At 43.8% G+C, this 14,947-nt stretch overlaps 1 protein-coding gene, 1 long non-coding RNA gene and 1 pseudogene across 8 annotated transcripts in view; 1 reads left to right on the top strand and 2 right to left on the bottom strand.

Annotated features, from left to right (window-relative positions):
• Positions 1-14,947, top strand: part of Akap7 (A-kinase anchoring protein 7) — a 140,984-nt gene that overhangs the window by 55,235 nt on the left and 70,802 nt on the right. For all 7 annotated transcript variants that reach the window (XM_031380616.1, XM_031380612.1, XM_031380614.1 and 4 more), the window contains one exon: positions 1,297-1,409. In XM_031380616.1, the coding sequence (XP_031236476.1) occupies positions 1,297-1,409 (113 nt within the window). The remainder of the gene's footprint in view (positions 1-1,296; positions 1,410-14,947) is intronic.
• Positions 4,568-8,978, bottom strand: LOC116097901 (annotated as a pseudogene).
• Positions 9,196-14,947, bottom strand: part of LOC116097852 — a 33,348-nt gene continuing 27,596 nt past the window's right edge. The window contains exons 3-4 of the long non-coding RNA XR_004121582.1: positions 12,157-12,223; positions 9,196-9,297 (exon numbers count right to left, since the gene is read on the bottom strand). This is a non-coding gene — a long non-coding RNA (uncharacterized LOC116097852). The remainder of the gene's footprint in view (positions 9,298-12,156; positions 12,224-14,947) is intronic.

The raw sequence follows: 14,947 nt of genomic DNA, 5'->3' as shown, positions 1-14,947 counted from the left end.
TTGAACTAGCCAATCATGTATGGCCACACTGATTCCTTTGTTCCCCCAGACCTTTTCCCTATATAAACTCCTAACCCCTGAGCCTTGTGGTCGATTCCCTTGTCTCCTGCGTGAGATTGGGAGTCGAACCGGAGCTCCGAAAATTAAACTGCCTCATGTGTTTACATCAAGATGGTCTCTCGTGATTCCTTGGGTGCGTGTTCTCCCGAGATTTGAGTGGGGGTCTCCCCATGGTGGTCTTTCACTACCACATCCTAGTAGCTTTTCTCTTCCACTACCTCTGCTGGGCAGTGGGCTAGAGGAGACGTTGGACCCTTAGTAAAAGTAAATTGCAAAAATTTATGCCTACATTTTATAATGCATTTGTGTGTGTGTGTGTGTGTGTGTGTGTGTGCGCGCGCGCGCATGTGCACACACACATGTGAGTATGTAGCTGCACATGCATTTGAGGCCAGAGCAGGGTGTCTCTTGTCTCTCTCTATTGCTCTCCATTTTAGTGCCTTCATCAGGATGTCTCACTGAAGCCTATTTCAGTTAGCCCAGCTGGCTGGCTCACATGTACTGTGTTCCACAATACATGGGTTCCAGGCACATGCAGCCATACCCAGCTTCTTACATGGGTGATGTGGAATTGAACTCGTGTCTTCATGCTTGCAGAACAAATCATTTTACCCACGGAACCAAGCCCTATTTTGTGCTTTGTCTTCATCTCGCTCAGAAATGTTGGATTTGAAAGGTGGCAGCAGACCAGTGGTTCTTAGAGTATGAGGAAACCACCAAGATGGTCTCTCAGAGGCAGCATTTCACCAGAAAACACAGGCTTTATTTATGTGAGCGACTCAAACTTGTCAGTGTCGTATGTTCTGTATTGCATGTTTCAGTCATTGGGAGTGTAACTACTGTTGTATTTGTTATTACACTTATCTATTTTTGTATCTTTGTCTCTAGGAAATATCAAAGAGCTAGGTACTATTTTCATGATTTTTCTAATTGAATATTTTTCTCATACAATAAATTATGTTTTCTCCTCCTTCATCTTCCTCCAGCTCCTCCTCACCTTCTTTCTTTCTCTCATTAGTAAACACACAGGCAAATAAAACAGAATACAACAAAAATGAATACACAAAAAGCATGAGAAACACACACACACACACACACACACCATAAAACACAAATTGGAAGCCATAATATGATCTTCCTTATAATACAGTTAATCATCTCTTGAGTCAGCCTCTTAATAACTAAAGATGACTGTGTGTTACAGTAGGACTTTCGTGTTCTTTTTATTTTCTGCAGAGATTGCGAAAAGAACCTTTCAGGAAAAAGGCATCATGGCTGGAGAAAGCAGACCTTTTAAGCCTCACCTGACCTTTATGAAGCTGTCTAAAGCACCAGTGCTGTGGAAGCAGGTGAGTCTGGCCTTGATTTGCAGGGCGCACCTGACTGCAGTGTGGTTGGGGGGTGTAAATGGCGTTTTGTATTTTTCAGCACCCTAACCTTCTTGTTCCTGGGACCCTAGGTTAATTCAGTTCTAATCCAAGGGTGTCGAAGACCTCCGTGTTTCTAGGGAGCAGTTAGAGCTTGTTTGCTACATGGTCATTAGGTGCACAGTGACCTCTGTTTGCTGCGGCTTTTTTGCGACTCCTCCCGGGGAAGCCTCTAGGTGGCGCCAGAGTTCAGTTGTGCCGCCTTCTTGCTTAGGTCTTCAGCCTCTTTCAGCTCTAGGGGCTTCTTCCCATGCTAGCCTGCCTCTATTCGCCTGCCGCTCACTGTTCAAGCCCACGCTGAGGGATGCTTTTATGTTCTACTTTCTTAGGTCTTTGAGGGATTCCAAAAGACAGCCTTGTGCTTCTAGCAATCGCTTCCACTCAGAGTCTTGACTAGTGAGAAAGTCTCTGTGGGACCCTTCACCTCCAGTGCTTCTCCCTATAAAGTTGAGAACAGTGACAAGCTAAGACAAGTGCCTTTTAACACACTCACACTCCTATGTACACACAAGCACACACCTTTCCTTGATATTTCCATTTTACACACACACACACACACACACACACACACACACACACAGAGCCCAGGGGTTCCTTATTTAAGTTAAGTCACCAGCTAGCCTGTTATACCAGAATTTCTGAGATGAGCATAGAGACCAGTGTCCACTCCCTGCCCCGCATTCTCTCTGCTCTTGTTAAGGCTCATTTGCAGCTTTATAAATGAAGGTCATGCTTATTAGTAAGTAGAACCCCCCTCAAGTTTTGCATGTTCTGTTCTCAGAATTGTTTTTGTTCTTTAAGCATGGGTTTGGGTGATCCATCCTGTGCTTATGAGCTGTCCACAAACTGTTGTTAAAGATGTCCTCAAAAAGATATCTTGTCTATTGTTGATTGTTATGTGAACAATTGATTCCCATGACCATGAGGCACGAGTATAAGAATCCATTAGGTAACATGACTACGTAAGTACTACCGTTGCAGCCTGAGTGACAGCCGCAGAGCCTGCACTGTTTGCTTCTCACTCACTATCTTTCTTATTTTGCTGTCAATGGATCGTCATCTTCAAGTGGTTTCCCACTTAATCCCAGAGTGGAAAACTCAGTTGTGAAGGTAATTCCCCTGTTATAAATGTTGCTTTTTCTTCATGATATTAACTTGCAATGGGAGTACCCAGCGACATTCACCAAATGGATGTTTAATTGCCCAGGTTCTGGATTTCAAGCTTCCAGACTGTCTGCATGTGGTTTCTTGGCAGTTAATTGCTTAGAATTGACTCCCCTATTCCCCCAGAGGGCAGGGATGTGGCACTCAAGTTTAAATGCCTTAAGCGAGGTCACATCCATGAGTTCTGAGTCCTATCTCTGTGTCTAAGAACCTGTCTTATTTTCAATTTTGTGTTCTTCCCTCTCACTGGCCAACTTCAGTTCACCCAAACTCATTTATAAATATGGGAGCATCTATTACAAGTCATGATTTATTTGGTAGGTATTGTGCACTGGGAACTGGTTGCTTGGACCTAGACTGGTAATCAAAATGGAAGGTTTCTGTTTGAATAGTATATGAACTTGAAACCAGCTTGCATTCTGTTTAGACTAGAAGGCTTAATCTACAGAAAACAAATTACAGTATTCTCTCAGTTCTCCATGGAGGAGATGTAACAAGGCCCCCCAGTATATGCCTGAAAGTAAAGACACCACTAATCACTGTATGTGTTCTTCTTCCTCCGTGTGCTCACTCACTCAGAGTGCTTTATCTTTGATACATCAAACTCCAGGATCAGCACTGTGACTTTGGGGCCTTTATTATGTAAATGTAAGAATTATTTAAATTCTGTGATGCTGTGACTGCTGGTCTGATAGCAGATGTGGTAACTGAGTGACTACAGTGAGCTCCCTATAGATAGTGTGACTCTGTTGGCAAAGGGTTGATTCCCCTCCTGGGTGGGGCGGGGTAGCAGAAGGGCGCATAATTCAAGACTGGTACATTATCTCTCTTTGGAATAACTCACTGAGTTCTAGTGCCCACTGTCAGCTTTCTTTTAGGTTGAGGCCTCGTTCAGTTGCCCAGGCTGGCCTTCAATTCATGGTCCTCCTCCTCCTCTACCTCCTAGAATTACAGGTGTATATCACCAGGGAAGCTATTTCTCAAATTTTCTATTCAATACTTTTTTTTTTTCGAGACAGGGTTTCTCTGTGTAGTCCTGGCTGTCCTGGAATTCACTCTGTAGACCAGGCTGGCCTCAAACTCAGAAATCCGCCTGCCTCTGCCACCACCGCCCGGCTATTCAATACTTTTAAAGTGTGGTTGGCCACAGAGAACTGAAAGCTTACATAGAAGGTGGGGCTTCTACCTGCCTGTTTAGAGCCCATTTGTACTTTCCACCCCTGCAGGCTGACTAGCCTGCTGTTTCCCATTGGAGACTCCCTCCTGGACAGTAGTGAAATGCTGTGTCAACAGCCTCTAAGGTGTCCTGTAATTCATGAAGTTGGACCTAAAATGAACTCTCCAGGGCTTGAAGCCCTAATTTCCAGTGTTATTCGAGTAGTGTGGGGATAGTTGACTCTATTTACATATGGTGTGTGAATCACATCAAGTACTTTGTTTCTTATTTTAAAGGTTATTTTAATTGTAATTGCAGTGTAGGCAGTTCAATATATGAGATATATATAATATGTGATATAATATATAACATATGATGAAAGTAATGAAACTTCATTATGAGGCAGGGCTTTGTGTGTGTATGTGTGAAAAAGTCTTTATTTTAAGAAAAAAATTTAGTTAACCAAAAATTTAACAAGTTTCACTTAGCAAAATACATGCAAAAGGAAATCGCAGTACAAAGAAAGCTTTAAGTCAAGGCCTCACCAGTTCCTACAGTATGAGTATTGTGTCTCAAGTCTCAAAACTAACTTTTAAAAAGCTTAAACTTAACTTAAAGATTTTAAATGGAAATATAAACTAGAATGGCCATGAGAACTGCTGCTCTTTGCATCAGGGATGTAGCACCTTTAGTTCCCCAGAAAAGTACATGTCCCCAGTGTGTTCGCTGTGGTGTGCTTGAAGAGCTACTCAACATTCTTAAACTACTTAACTTGGATAACAGCACGCTTAAGTCTACTGCCAAAAATGTTAATTGAGAAAAGAGGGAAAAAATAGTTTTAGTTAGCTAGAAGAAAAGTTTGCATGAGAAACACTGAAGAGGTAAATTTTTAATCCAGATTTCACAAACTCATTGTACAAAGTGGGTCCCCCAGCTTCCTCTAGAGTTATAAACTGCTCTTGACTGCTCATTGGCTGCCTGTGAAATTTTCTGATTGAAATAACTCAAATGTTCCTACAATACTGATCATATCCACCCACGCTGTTCTGACCGCTGTAGCTGGCCCCGTAACAGCCATTCACTGACTGGCTCTCCAGGACACTGTAAGTTGCCTGGGCAGCTGACACACCCATGCCTTGCATCACCTGGCTGCTATAAGCCCCATTGCTAGCCCCTGTTATTGAATTCAGGAAGAGTTCTATGTATCTGTGCTGCATGTTGGCCCTGTCCTTGGACATAGCTGCCACTGCTTCTTCATGAGTAGCAAGCTCAACATCAGCTTCTCCCGTCACTCTTCCATCAGGACCAATCTCAGTATGAAGCGTGTTGCGCTTCATACTGCTGTAAGACTTACAGTGTCCTGGAGAGCCAGTCAGTGAATGGCTGTTATGGGGCCAGCTATAGCGGTCAGAACAGCGTGGGTGGATATGATCAGTATTGTAGGAACATTTGAGTTATTTCAATCAGAAAATTTCACAGGCAATCACTAAGCTTCTTTCACTGGGTTGAGTGGAGAGAAGTTGTAAATGCCGTTCTCTGCTGCTTTGTAAGGCAGCCCTCTCATGTGGACGCACTGTGAACTCGTTGTCTCCGTATCTGTGGTCATACATCCCTAAGAGACAGTAGCTGAGGTCTCTCCCAAACAGGTCAGTGGTGATGCCATAGCCACCACCAAGGCCGCTGTATTCTTCATAGCCCCCATAGCCTGAACTGTAGGCACCAGACCTCATCCTATCCAGGCCTGCCTGTTTCACAATGCCAGTGTACCTTCGGGCTGTGCCAGGCCTGTCATAGGCCCAGGCCTCTGTGCAGACATAAACTTCAGAGGTGGATCTGAGTAGGACCTAATCTCCTCCTGACTGCTCTTGAACACTTCAATATACAGCTTTCTCAGATGACTCTTGTGAGGCAAACTGAATGAAGGCCTCCCCTGCAATCTTGCCTTCCGGGTCCATAGGTAGTGTGATCCCGTTTGGCAATGTTTCCAACCCAGCATCATGGACACTTGACAGAGCTGATGTCACAAGCTTGGACAATTTTTTGTAGCTTAAAGAATCACCACAGATGCCTTCTGTAGGAAACACTTAATGGAAGATAACAAGTTTTCCAGGGGAGGAAGGTAGAAGTGACTTCTATTTTCAGTAAGGAACATGGCTTATGAATCCAAACTCCACCTGATGCCAGCTCTGGGGGAAGTCCAGGTGCATCTTCTTTTTGTTCTCAACCGGAAATGGAGGTTCGAATGACCAGGGGTGAGCGCTTTCTGTGGAAGCAGAGCCCCTAGAGATGAGCATTTTGGTGGGAAGCAGGGCGGAGGGCAAGGTGACGCTACTCCGAGGCCTTCCTGGTCAACCGCGCTGCGCAGTGAGCGCCAGCCTGGGAAGCAGGTCAACCGCGCTGCGCAGTGAGCGCCAGCCTGAGGCAGGGCTTTCCTAGCTCAAGCTAGCCTCAAACTCAAAGATCTTGCCTGAGTTTCTTGTGCATCAGGACTGACCATCAATAAAATTTTCTATTACCGTTTCCGTTTATGGTAGCTTCGGCACCTCTCCCTTGGTAAGTGGCTGGCTTTCCATTTCTTTGCTACATAAGCATTGTGGCAATGAGCATCCGTGTGCAGTTCTTTGGGAGGTTGCCGTCGTCTGGAGAACTAATTTTTGATGTAGAATCTGAGGTCTAGTGCTCTCAGGATACCCTTGATTGACTTTTAGAACACCGGAGCACCTCTAGTGCCTCTAGTACTGTGATTGGTCACAGTATTTGAGAACATTTCTTAGCTCAGCTCTTGGTGCAGGGACAGCAAAGATTATAAGTAGTGGTCTGTAGAATTGGAACCCTGAGGCTCGAGAGATGGCCCAGCAGTTAAGAGCATTTGTTGCTTTTGCAGAGGACTCTGGTTCAGTCCCTAGTACACTGGGTAGCTCACAGTATCTGAAACTCCAGTTCCAGGAGATCTGATGTCCTCTCTGAACCTCCAGAGACACCAGGCACACACTTGGTGCACACCCGCACACGTAGATAAAGACTCGCACACATAAATGAAATAGAGATGTGTATTCTTTAACCAAGGTGACTTTGTTGTTGATATTATCATAAATAATCTTAATAAGGAAGTTCTTTGTGCATGAAGATGTCCATGCAAACATTAGCAATACTAGAGAAAGGTTAGAAATAATGACTATGGCAGAGGAATGCTTAAGTTAACTGTGCAAAGTGTACCAATGATTTCAGCAGATGTATATAAGGACACTATAACAGTATAAGACAGCAAATGAGATTTAGAATGTGCAGCGTCACTAGAGAGCTGTAGTGGAGTTTGGGAGGCTGCTTTGCACAACATTCACTATACTTTCATGTACTTCCAAGGTGGGCTTCCCAGGGGGCTTTTAGCCAGTGGCTTGTCTGACGGTGACCTCACTATCCCTAGATGCAGTGAACTCTTCTTGGCACATCAAAGATTCTTACTCAGCTAATGTTTGCTGGGTTCCAATGGAAGATGGCCCTGGTGACTGAGTTTAGTAAGAAGTAGTTATGGGCAGGTCAGATGGTAAGTCAGGAGTGAGGGGAAGTTTTAGAGGTTTTAGAGGATGTAAGTTTTCCATCACCTTGGAGGGTGCTCATTTCTAGGAGAAACATAACAAGGCTTTATTTAAAATTGTTTTTTTATTATACTTATTTGTGTGTATGTATGTGCGTTCAGTTTCTTTTGTGTAGTCTTCATCATCTTTTAATTACCCAAAAAGCTATTGTCCATGCTAAAGTTAAAGGCAAATTCACAGTCTGAGCTGTAACAGTTTGTTTAGGGAGGTAAAATATCTCATTAGCATCATGAATGGAGCCTGTGCACACTGGGAGCACCCACTGGGAGCACCCACTGGGAGCACTCAACCCACCAAGGTTCAGCCCCAGCCCAATAGTGGCTCTCTGTAAACCACTTATAAAGAGGGACACTAAGGCTAAGGACACTAAGGACACTAATGGCTCTGAGGGGAAATCATTGTAATAAAATTGAAGTAACATGAACTGTCTTGTTTTATAACCCACAAAAAGTCACATAGTGTCTTCTATGTTTAATCATGGGGCAAGCATTCTTTGCTTCTGTTCTGAAATCTCTACATGGTAAGAATATTGACCAATAATCTGAGTTCATTTTACAGAGAGAGGTTTTCCTTTTGGTTTGAATTTCCAGCTGACTTTCTTGTATGTATGGAAGGGCAGTGACAGAGGGAATGTTCTTGGGTTCTTCTAGGAAGGTGGTGGCAGTCTAGAAACCTGACAACACACACAACAGTGACAACAACTGAGAAATGGTGCATGCAACCATTTTTGTGGCATACAATCTTTTTGTGGCTTTGTCACAAGATCTCATTGCTATTCCTGACTGGCTGGGAATCACTGTGTAGACCAGGCTAGCTTCATACTTGTAAGGAACTCTGCCCCACCCATTGCTAGAGTTATAGGTGTGTATGCTGCCATGCCAGTACATATCCGGCATTCTTAGTAAAACTAAGATGGAAAATTATTATAGATGCCAAATCATGCGCAAGTCTGGTGAAGAGCAAGTAGGACAGCAGGACCTGCATGCAAGTCTCTGGGTGGGGAAGCAGCCGCCCTGTGGGTGGAAGATGAGGGTCACTCCAGATTCTCACTGCAGAGGAAGAAGGCAAGAAGAGTGTGGGAAGGGCCAAGGAGGAGGTGTGTCCCAGGGTTATCTCTTTTAGAAAGGGAAGCAGCCTCTAAAGACATAATTGCTGGACTCATGGATGAGGGTAGAGTTTCTGATATGGCAGACAGGATGAGTAAGCTTCAGAGAGCTGTAGCAGAGGAGGAGGAGAAAGTTCTGCATCAAAGAACCCAGAGACAGTCTCCCCCAGCCTCCACCCAATTCCCAGAAGACCAGACACAAGGTGTTTTATAACTGTCATGGAACAAGAGGGAATAGCTTATTCCTGAGCTTCTAGGCTCAGATTACCTTTGCTAAGCTTTACTGCTAGGGTTCACTCCAGTGCTAATGGCTTGACTGTGTATAGTTCAGAGTCAGTTTTGAGCCACTTTTGCATAAGGTACATGGAAGCAAATATCCTTTTGTCTTGATGGCCTTGTAACTCTAGGCATTCAATGGAGTCAGATGGATTTACAGTTTCTTCTGCAATGCCCTCCCTGCCATATGCCATCATGCCATCAGGTATACTTCTGTTGACCACTTCACTGTGTTTATAACACACTTTTACACATCTGGCTGTTGTGTGCTCAGTTTCCATCTATTGATAAAAGCCAAGCTAAGGATATGATTGGAGATGGCACCTGAAAAGGCAGGCCTCCCAGAGTGTCAATTCTCCACTTTTCTGTACTTTGAACAGCTTTAAGAATCCAGAAACTGTCGAGAGCTCATCTGTTTCTACAATATCAGAATTTATTAAAAAGCAACAAATCCACAGGCTTTATTTGTTGGCTGCAGTTTGTCACATGATGTCAGTTTCCCTTGGCAGCTGGCTGTTGGAAAACTGGTTTTAATCCCATCTTAATTACTGACATCCATTAACACTTTACTCAGACATTTCAAATTAGATCTGTGTATCTATATCTATATGTAGATTATGGAAATAGATACAAGAGTTAAAGATGACAGAAAGAGTTCAAGGAGTTCACAGAGGCCCTTAACTGGAGAAGCAGGGAGCTGATACAGAGCCAGAGGGCCACTTTTGTGATTAGATTGATGAACCTAGTTAGGAACTCCGAGCCAGGGTCATGGGTGAACCGGGTGTCAGGATCGAGGTGAGCTGTAAGGATGCGATGTAGGGCCAGAGTCATGCGTGAACTGGGTGTCAGGATCGAGGTGAGCTGTAAGGATGAGGTGTAGAGCCAGGGAGACTGCAGAGATGAAGGGTGGGATTGGTATGGATCGGAGATGAACAGCAGCGTAGGCCTGAGCTGTGGTGTGGCTTGGAGGACAGCTGGGAGTTCTTTGCCCATCGGTCACTGCCAGCGTGAGTCGAGGCTCAGCCTGAGATCTTTTCATGAGGTCTAGGTGAGGGTCTGTTATGATTGATCAATTCTGGCTTGTTTTTCTAATAAGTTTTTAATATTTGTGTGTGCTGATATGGCTCCAATTTACTTAACTAAGCTTGTAGGCCATTCCTTTTTACTTTTAGGACCACGTTGTTTATCAGTGAGGGGGTGATACTCGATAGGTGCTGGCATCTGTAAAATGGATTCACCCTGGGCTGAAAATCACTGTTTTACACAATGTGGAGTAACTTAAAACAGGGCTAGCCTGATCACTACAGCAACACACAGGGTTAGCCTGATCAGAGAAACACACAGGGCTAGCCTGATCACCACAGAAATTCACAGGATAGATAGAAAGCTAACTTCCTGCTTCATTGACCTCCTGTTGGACTTAGAGAAAATCATTGGTCCTGATTGACTTAGAGAAAAATGACACAGGAATTCTGTCACTCATGGTGTAAATTTAAAGCAGGTCACCTGCTCACTCTGGATGTAAATACTAATCTTGGTAGGTTAGGCCTAACTGAAACTTTTTTCCATTTAAAATACCGTGTTTATGAACATTTTTACTCACTAGTATTTGAACCCACAGACAAAAACTTTAGTTTGAGTTTAAATTTTAAAAGTTTCAGAACTTGTTTTAAAAAGGTGTAATAACAAAGTATCCAATCTAATTAAAATTATCCACCTTTGATTTAGCTCTACTAAATATAAATGTTCTGTCTTAAAGGGTACCCTAAGTGATAAGAAACATAGTTTCCACATAAACAGCTATTTTCAGGGAGTTTGGAACATGCATGGACTGGTACTTAAGTTCATTTTCTTAATTAAGGATAAAGGAGAAAGTGGATTGTTGCAGTGCTGCAGGGAACTGGCCCGCCTCCACAAGGTTAATGCTGGGTGGAGGCAAAAGAAAATCTGTGACCAGAAGAATAATTGAAGTCATGAAGTCATGAGCAAGCCAATCAGCTCACGGTATTTGCATAGCAGTGAAGACTTATCCCTGGAGTGATGGGCAGGCTCATCAGCCAACCTCTTGCTGTTAATTATAATTACCCTCACAAAGAATTGCTGCATTTTTTTTTGAGACCACCCCTTCTCTATAACATGAAGGGCGTAAACATGAAGGTTGAAAACACTCAAGTATGATTAATTTCTGTTGGACTTATATTCCCCATTTCTAAATGTAGGAGCCACTTTATTGTCACAATTCACTTGGGTCTTATTCTTATGAGAAGAGAGACTTTAGAAGCAGAATAGTTCCTGGGAGATGGCCGGAGTTGGGTTCCCAGCACCCATGTAAGAAAGCTGGCCTGGCACAGCTGTAATGCTGGCACCAGCTAGCCATGTTTAGCTACAGGAGTCCTACTTTTGTCCTCGAAGCCAACCTCACAGTAGCATTTTTAAACTGTTGGCAAAGCCTGTGTCACCATCTTGAAGGCCTAAGCAGGACATTATTTTTACACTGACCTCAAGCTGATGACCCGAGCATAAACTGTCCTCTCTCTTCCCATTGAATTAGGTTGTGATAATTGCTTGCCCAACTTCATTTAGAGCAGAGCCTTTCTCTTGGACAGTGATAAGAGGTTGAGTCTCCAGCTCCTGTCCAAGCGACTACTCAGCTGATTTCCCCTATTGGTCTCACACTTGGAGTGTTCAGCCCCCCCTGTTTAAACGCCTTCAGACTCTTGAATTACGCGTCTCACATCAGTGCTTAACCTGCTTAGACATTCAGGAAATGGACAAACCAGTTAAGTCAGGGCTGGGAAGGGGTCACCTGGAAAGAGTCAGAGCGGATTGGGGAACCCTTGATACCTTCACCACACACACGGTCCCTCTGGCAGGTGCTGGATGTATGCAAAGTGAGGATGAGGTGGTCAGGCGTGGCCTGTCTAGCTTTCTTGGGGTCATGTTCATGCATTCACATGATGGCACGTAATGCTTCCCCCCATACCAAACTACATTTTGTTTAATATGAGGTACAGTTTGTGTAATTTCTTTAGCTCTAACATCCCATGATATTAATTCCTTCTACCTAAGTTTTTCTTTTCCTGCTGAGTACATTGCTTATTTTAGTATTATAGGGGTACTTTAAAAAATGCAATGACCCTTTATCTTTAAAATCTTTAAAAGGAAAGTGAGTGTGGAAGTTACTGATGACTTCTCATGACATTTCTTTTTTACTGTGCTTTTTTAAAAAGCCATATGTACTATGATTTCAAAGATAATACATTAATGTGTTTCAGAGATATCCCTGAGTACTTTGGAGTACATATGCAATACATTCAAATTTGGTATGTGGACAAGAGGAAGGTTACAGATAAATGTTGAAAATAAACTTACCCTGTATAGCAGCTGTGAGACTGGGCGTCTGATGATGTACATCTGATGATGGGCACAGCTGGAAGTCCTATGCACAATCAGAACAGATGTGTTGGTGGAAGCCAGTGTTGTGTCGAGAAGGCTGTAGGGGGGGGGGATGTGATGGGAAGACAGAAGGGTGGGGGGTGCCAGTCCAGGAAACTGAGAGTTCCTGAGCAGGGATGAGGAGGGCACACTGAGCCTATATACAGGTTTGCTGCAGAATGCTTTGCCACTTTCTTGAAAAGAGTGATGTCTCTAGGTGTATTTAAATTATTTGTCTCTACTTTCTTAAATCATTGGGCTCTGCATTCTGTGTACTCTGGCTGTTCACCTCTTGTTTGAAGTGTGTGTGTCTGTGCTATGGTAGGCCTGAAGATTTGTCTGTAGAAAATCTAATTTGGATGTATGGTCCTGTGCTCTGAACTTCTGACTATAAATTGCAGGATCCATTTTTATCACCATACAGATATGTTGTGATATGTAGGCCATTGTCACAATAGCAGGTAAAATTGGCGTGTCAGGATTTTTTCGCATGGCCTTATTTCTAAATAGTTTTCTGGAGAGCTGCATCACTATATTCTCAGATCCTGAACTTTTTCTTTCTTAATATATCAATTATTTGCTTACATTAATCACTGAATGTTAGAAAGAAATGCTGGTTAGCTGGGAAAGTTATTGCACTGGAAGACAGAAGCATTAGGTCAGGTTGTAAGTCTAAAGAGCATCTGCGTTGAGAACTTTCGACGTAGGGATGATTATCCTTAGTTTTCAGAAACAAAGTGTTCAGTTCAGGAGAACATGTACCAAAGAGGAAAACAGATGTGAGGTAGGGAATATGCTGGCCCTGTTTCTGTCCCAGTGGCCACAAGGCAATCTGGCCCATGAACTGCTGGATCTTGACCCCCGAGAGTGAAGATTTCAGTTCTTCTATGGGGGGTGGTTCTTGGATGCCTCTGCTCTAGGGACCCTACTTTTTTCTTCATTTACAAAGCGATGTGCAAGCTCAGTCATGATTGTCTGGCCCAGTGCATGGTCTCTCCTGATAGACTTGATAGGCTTTCTGAAGGGCTTAACAGACAAAGCATGAGCATGCATGAGAAATGTGTAGTGAATGCGGGCACCTCAGTGTTCCATCAGGGATGGTATTGTGCCTGCAGCTATGAGAACCCATGCCCCAGTGGCCTGTGAACCCTGTGACATAACATGGCCAGGTCTATGTAAAAGAGCCCCAGTTAGTGTGTTTGTGAGCTAAAGCTAAACACCTTTTCTTTCTGCTTGATGCGATGCCAGCAACTTTTGGAAAGAAGCGCTAGGCCCAGGAACCATGGTCCTCCTGGGGATTTTGTGAAGTGGCTTGTCCTAATGGACTTTCTCTCGGTGACTGTCTCCTGACCACTTGATGCCACCAAGGAGCACTGGACTCCTCTCAAGTGTTCGGACAGTGAGAGAGAAGTGCCAAGAGCGGCTCAGCTTTGTCTTTGCTATACCCTGAACGTAGAATATTGTATATAATATAGGTAAAGATGTCCCGTGTTTCTTTAAAGCCACGAGATCAAACAAGGCCAGAGTGCTGGAGGCAAGTTAATAAATAGAGGGATCATGGAGAAGGTGTACTCAAAAATCCCATACAGAACTATGTAAACACTCTAGATTAAAATACAGAATACAGAACCATGAATCATGTGTTCAGGAAACCATTGTGCTAGAACTCAGACAATTTCTGCTGGAATTTGAGACTAACTTGGTTATTTACAGTAAGAAAGGGGCTTTTTTTTTTAATGGACTGGGTCATTTGTATACCTTTTTCTGTGTTTAAGTAACTTCTGTGAGTACCTATAAAATATTTGTTTTTATTTACTTATATTTATTATTTTATTATTTTACTTATGTGTGCCTATGTGAATGAATGCCACATTCATGTGGCTGTCCACAGCAGCCAGAAGGGAGCAAACTCCTTGGACTGTAGTTACAAGAGGTGAGCCAGCATGCATAGATGAGCCAGCATGCATAGGTGAGCCAGCATGCATAGGTGAGCCAGCATGCATGGGACCCAAGCTCACGTGGTCTGGAAGAGGAGCAAGTGCCCGTAACTGCTGATCCGTCTCTCCAGCCCCTAGGAGTTCTTGCAGTCTCTTTTCCCTGGTCACAGGCAATGAGAATCATTTACTATGTGCACATAGTGGTCATGTGCCGGGGTGCTATTGTTTGCTGGGCTGAGAATCCTCAGATTGTCCTGAGCCAGTAGATGGGACCATGAAAGCTTGTGTCAGTCATAAGCAAGCTTGCGTGGGTCTCGGGCTGCACAGTTGTTCTGACTGAGAGAAGCTGAGGAAGCCAGGGAAGCCTGTAGCTTACCAGGGATAAGTGTTTCCTATCACGGTGCAGATGCAACCATGTGTGTAAACTTCAGAAATTGTAGTTATAGTAAGAAGGCTGGGGTGATGGGGAATTTCAAACTGATGTTTTCCTCACATCTCTACGCCGATTCTAGTATTTTTTATAATTTCGAGTACCAATAGGTTAATTTTCAGTAAGAATAGTGATCATTAAAAGTAATCTTAAAAGTTTTAACACACCACTGAGGAACAGCATTCTACCACTTGAGTAAGTCCCCCACCAGGCTGCTGGGGGCAGCTTTGTCCTCACCAGGCTGTTGGGGGCAGCTTTGTCCCACACCAGGCTGTTGGGGGGAGCTTTGTCCTCACCAGGCTGTTGGGGGCAGCTTTGTCCCCACCAGGCTGCTGGGGGCAGCTTTGTCCCCACCAGGCTG

This window comes from Mastomys coucha, unplaced genomic scaffold, assembly GCF_008632895.1.
Source record: "Mastomys coucha isolate ucsf_1 unplaced genomic scaffold, UCSF_Mcou_1 pScaffold2, whole genome shotgun sequence".
Lineage (NCBI taxonomy): Eukaryota > Metazoa > Chordata > Mammalia > Rodentia > Muridae > Mastomys > Mastomys coucha.
The sequence above is the reverse complement of the archived record's forward strand: the minus strand, read 5'-3'. Positions and strand labels throughout refer to the sequence as shown.